Consider the following 5,277-nt stretch of genomic DNA (forward strand, 5'->3'; position numbering starts at 1 on the left):
ATTGTTTTGATCATGGTTTGCCAATATTACAAATTAGAGTTCTAAATACATAAATTCCTAAACCTTTAGAACCTAACAAAATAGATTTTTCATTCTGCAATGACTTATATTTTCATGGTATATGGCAATATGTCCACCCATCTCTTGGATATAAATTTTATATCATTTTGTTATTTATTTATGTGAGTAGTGTAATTTTTAGAGATTATGTAAATGTGTGTTTGAGACAAGTTGAAAATTTCATCTTATTTGTAATTTCAGTTTATTTTTGCTACTATTCATAAGTCCTACTGCACTTTTTGTTACTCTTCATGAGTCCCACTGACCACTGTACTATTCAACTAAACTTTTGTCTATAATACTTTCAGTAAAAAGTTTTCAACTTTAACTAAATAAATTTGAAGAAATTGGATGGCGCATATTTTTTTGGTTTTGGAACCATAGGTGCTAACCCAAAATTTTGGGATGAATACTTTGTTATCAGAAGTACAAGTACTCCTTATATAAAAACTCTACATAATATTTAAAACTACTCCTAAAATAAGTCTAAAGACATATAAGGAAATTTCATTTAGGCTTTATTTTTTAAAAAATTAATAAAATTCTTTTACAAAATTTAAACCTAATCTATTCTCACTTCCCACTAAATTGTTTTCTCTCCTTCAAATTGAAAAAAAGGAAAAGAAAAGAGATTCTCTTATAGTTTCTGCCTCAAAATTAGCCCATAAGTCTCACACCACCAAAATTTTTGTGACACTACTAAAAAATTGAATCATTACCAAATTCCTCTTTTATCTCATATCCTAAAATTTTAAGTTTTTTTAAAAAGCAAAATTAAAATAACAAACTTCCCAAACTTTTAGCTTGTGGAACAGTTCAAAGAGGACAAATTATTTCACTTGAATTTTGACCAATGACGATAGTCAATAGGAAATTTAATAGGAAGTTTGTACTTATAAGCTTACAAAATTAAAGTAAAACAGATAAATCAAAGTCACTTTTAGACATGGCCAAAAATAGGGTGATAGTTAGTACATTGATAAATAGCATGTGGAATAGTATAAAGAGGATGAACAAATGTATGTTTAAGTATTGCAAAGGGAACAACCAAAGCTAGATATTACTGCCACTTGATTCGAGTATTAGCTAGTTACTCATGGCACCGCCTTGTGGAAGTGGGAGGACGTGGTCGAGGGCAGTAAAGATGACCTTGTGCTTGTTCTTTCTTGCACCAATGTCATCAGTTGGAATTAGGAACACTAACACCGTCTTTAGTAAGAAACAAAAACTGGAGGTTCAGAAGCAATTGAAGCGCGTTAATAAGCCCGCTCTTAAAACCATCAAGGTTATTAATCACTTCATATAACATGTTTGTGTTCTATATAGTATTTTCAGCTTTGGTCTTAAAAGAATCATTCACTTTTTTGTGGGTGCGGTGTCTCCATGACCCCAATGTTCAATAACAGTGTAATTTTATTACAACACTGAGAATTTAGACTGATATCTATGTGTGTGTGATGAGAAAATGTATTTGATACAGAGCCCGGATGGAGATATAATTGATTGTGTAGATATCTACAAACAGCCAGCTTTTGATCATCCTTTGTTAAAAAATCACACAATTAAGGTGACTAGTTTAATTAACTATATAAATTTCATTTGGTATCACAAATAATTTGATACTTATTGTATTGTGGTATGGGCTGGGTTTGTGTTGGTATCTATGCCAAATGAGATAGATGAGACCCAGTTCTTATCCAGAAGGGTTTTCATTCGATGAGAGCAACAACGTCTCTTCAAACTCCAAGCGTGAAATTACTCAGCCATGGCACTTGAATGGGAGGTGCCCAGAAGGAACCATTCCCATAAGAAGAACTAAAGAAAATGATTTATTAAGGGCATATTATGGTAGGAAAAAACTCAGTACCATCAATGATAATACCGATACAAGTATCCATGAGGTATAACTTAATTTTTAACCAATATTATTAATAGGTTGGAGCTCATGGTATTTACTATAATGAAACACTCAAATTGACATTCACAACCTTTGTTTTTTTGGTTGAGTTTCTAGTATAGTCAGATTTCGGTGGATGATGAGAGGTATTGGGGAATGAGTGCAGAAATCAACGTGTGGAACCCCCAAACCATGGCACACGACGAGTTCAGCTTGGCTCAATCCTGGGTCGCAGGTCTTGATGATAATAGAAGAGCTGTTGATACAATTGAAGCTGGCATAATGGTATATATAATTTCATCCATCACTTTTCTTTTAGGCACACGCAAAACATTGAATTACTAATAATTTCTTTTTTTTTTTTAACAAAATTATTTGTGGAGAAACAGGTCTACTATGATCTATTTCAAGATTCGAGACTCATCTCTTCACGTTTTGGACTGTACGTGCTTTAATATTTGACTTCCTTGCTAGAACTAGCCATGTTTATATATATATATATATATATATTTTTGCGAAGTCTCTCTCTCTCTCTTTTTTTTTTAATCATGGTTGCAAAGTGATTCATATCAAAACACATGTTGCTATAATATGTTGTTCTCTGACTTCGTTCAAAATATTGTTTCTTTTTTGAAAAGTGTCTATTCTTTTTATATTTATTTTTATCACTGCTGCAGAGTGATGGATATGTAAGCACCGGTTGCTACAATCTAGACTGCCCTGGCTTTGTTCAAGTCGACTCCCGGATTGCGATGGGGGCAAGAGTTAATCCTTATTCCGTGTATGGTGGAGAACAACATTCAATGAACTTCCATATCTGGAAGGTAGTACAATATTTCGATTTAATGACATTATCAAATACTTCTCATTTTTGGATATACATATATGATCATATCATATGTAATTTTTTTTATCAAGAAAAATTCAAAGTAACAAATGTTACAGATATGTTTGAAAATTCTTTTGGTTTTAATTGTAACATTGTATGTTTGAAATTCTTTTGGTTTTAGTTGTAACAGTGTATGTTTGAAATTCTTTTTTCTTGGTTTATTTATTTTTATATACAACTTTTTAAATTTAAAGTTTCAAAATTTTTTTTTTCTATACACAATTTATTTTTACCTGACTTTTTTTTAAAAGATTCATTTTTTTTTCTCTTACTTTAGTCTTTATATCTTCATTTATCATTCAAAATATTACAAACTGATTTGTATGCCATGTACACTGAGGTAGGACGATCTTGGGGGGGGACACTGGTGGTTGTACCTTTCGCATACGTATCTATTGGGATATTGGCCAGCCTCCCTTTTCTCGATCCTGGCTATTAGCGCTAACAGTGTTACATGGGGAGGAGAAGTGGCAAACGAACAGAGAGGTGGGGAGCACACCACAACACAAATGGGCAGTGGCCATTTCGCTCAAGAAGGGGCCGGTAGGGCTAGTTTCTTCCAAAATCTCAGAATTATGGATCCTCTACATGTTTTTCGGGTTCCCAGTAACGTTCACAGATTCAATACGGTACCCAATTGCTATAATCTCTTACATAGGGATGACTTCTTTTATTTTGGTGGTCCTGGTAGAAGCCTCAATTGTCCTTAATCATTTAGATTATTATTTCAAAATTAAGGAGAAAGGGAAAAAAATAAGATGAGGAAAATTATTTTCTTCTTTTCTTCATGTCACACCAAATGTACCAACAAGCCATATGTGATTTGAAACTCACTGATTCATTAATGAAAATAATGAGTTTCTATGGAGTAGCAAAATTTTGAAATTATGTAATTTAATATAGTGGAAGTTAAGATTACATTTGAAACCAAGAAATCTCATCCTCTTCTCCATTCATTCTATCTTTGTTGGTTTGCTTTGAGAGTGTGTGTCTTTTCCATTAAATGTGGTGTATTAGTGTTTGGGAATGTGATTATGTAAAGGCCCAATGTTAGGTTTTTGGATTCCTGTAAACTAGATTGTTTAACCTAATTAATTAACCAAGTGAATACTTAGGTTTATTATTCAGATCTAGGTTAAAACAAAATAATCATATCATGCAAAACAGCAGAAAAGTAAATAACACAATGATATGATGACCTAGAAAAATCGATTTGGTAAAAAAACTTGAGGAGGATTTAACCTAGCTATTCTCAAGGGAAAAAGCAAATCCACTAGAAAGAATTGAGATTTACAATAAGACTTAGACCACTAACATCCTATTGCTACTACATGTAGAACTTAGTACCATGATCCCATGATAGCTCCGAGTCCACGAATTACTTCTTTTCTTGGCCTTTGTAACACAAGCTCCCACACTTGTGACTTTGAAATCCCACTCAAAGATTTAGCAACACAAACTCTCCTATTTGTAACTCCAAGACCACCCTTGAAGGTTTAGATCATCAGCACCTTTGATGACTGGAGAAGGCAACAACATCTACAATGCCGAGTCTTGAGATTCTTCAAGGAATAACATAGGTAGAAGACATGAGAGAGCTTTTTGGGTACAAAACACTATATACAAAAGAGGCACACTCTTCTCTCTCTGAAAAACCTTATTAAAAACGTGCTTAGGGTTTCCTTTATATACTAGAAGAAGTAGATCTGAAACCCTAATCCTTAATAGGCTTGAACTACTATTTGGGCTGACTTAAAATTCTGTAGACCCGTGTTTTGATTGGTCGAGCCTGTCTTTCGATCGATCTAACTAGACAGATTTCGAATTCTTCTTTCTGCAACTTGTATGTTCTTAAATCTTGACTTGTATCACCTTGAGCAATGTCTAATAGTACCTATAGACTCTAGGATCTATATCTAGACAAGTTTGTGTTTACAATTTGCCCATTTTTCTAAACTTTTAGAACCTAACAATTTTTTCCTTTGGCAATTCGTGACAAAACTTACATACAATATGAAATGCTCAATTACAAGAACAACCCAATATAATAAAAATGTCCAAATACAACAAAAATTCTAATTTAAGACTTCTAACCTAGAAGTTGCAATAAGAGGTAGAAGGTATTGATCACAATGTACTTGTCTTTCCTAAAAACACTACAAAAAACACATCACCGCATGTGTGGAAAGAAAGACATATAAACAATAAATAATCAAACTAAAGCAAATAACAAATATGCAAACTAAACAAAACAGACAGAATTCCCACATTTCATCTATTTCTCCCCCTTTTTATCATGTATTGACAAAGACAACTCAAACAAATAGTAAATAGAAAACATACGCAAAAAAAAGTTAAGAGAAAATAGAGAATCAAAGAAACAAATAAATCCAGCTCTATAGAGAATTGAGGGAACTTCTCCTATGAAGAG

The 5,277-nt window shown here is 32.8% G+C and overlaps 1 protein-coding gene across 1 annotated transcript; it reads left to right on the top strand.

Annotated features, from left to right (window-relative positions):
* Positions 1–1,109: 1,109 nt before the first annotated feature.
* Positions 1,110–3,653, top strand: LOC136066146 (protein neprosin-like). The gene is made up of 7 exons (XM_065770006.1): positions 1,110–1,345; positions 1,541–1,627; positions 1,740–1,961; positions 2,075–2,242; positions 2,347–2,399; positions 2,635–2,781; positions 3,191–3,653. The coding sequence occupies exons 1-6, from the start codon at positions 1,157–1,159 to the stop codon at positions 2,648–2,650; spliced, it is 735 nt and encodes a 244-aa protein (XP_065626078.1). The 5' UTR covers positions 1,110–1,156; the 3' UTR covers positions 2,651–2,781; positions 3,191–3,653.
* The last annotated feature ends 1,624 nt before the right edge of the window (positions 3,654–5,277 follow it).

Source organism: Quercus suber, unplaced genomic scaffold (assembly GCF_002906115.3).
Source record: "Quercus suber isolate HL8 unplaced genomic scaffold, Cork oak 2.0 scaffold_28, whole genome shotgun sequence".
Taxonomy (NCBI): domain Eukaryota; kingdom Viridiplantae; phylum Streptophyta; class Magnoliopsida; order Fagales; family Fagaceae; genus Quercus; species Quercus suber.

Bases quoted from the DNA above. Each gene is read 5' to 3' on its own strand.
- LOC136066146 (XM_065770006.1), top strand. From the start codon at position 1,157: ATGGCACCGCCTTGTGGAAGTGGGAGGACGTGGTCGAGGGCAGTAAAG. The intron at 1,346-1,540 runs GTTATTAATCAC...TATTTGATACAG, and splicing joins CCGCTCTTAAAACCATCAAG to AGCCCGGATGGAGATATAAT. The intron at 1,962-2,074 runs GTATAACTTAAT...TTGAGTTTCTAG, and splicing joins CCGATACAAGTATCCATGAG to TATAGTCAGATTTCGGTGGA.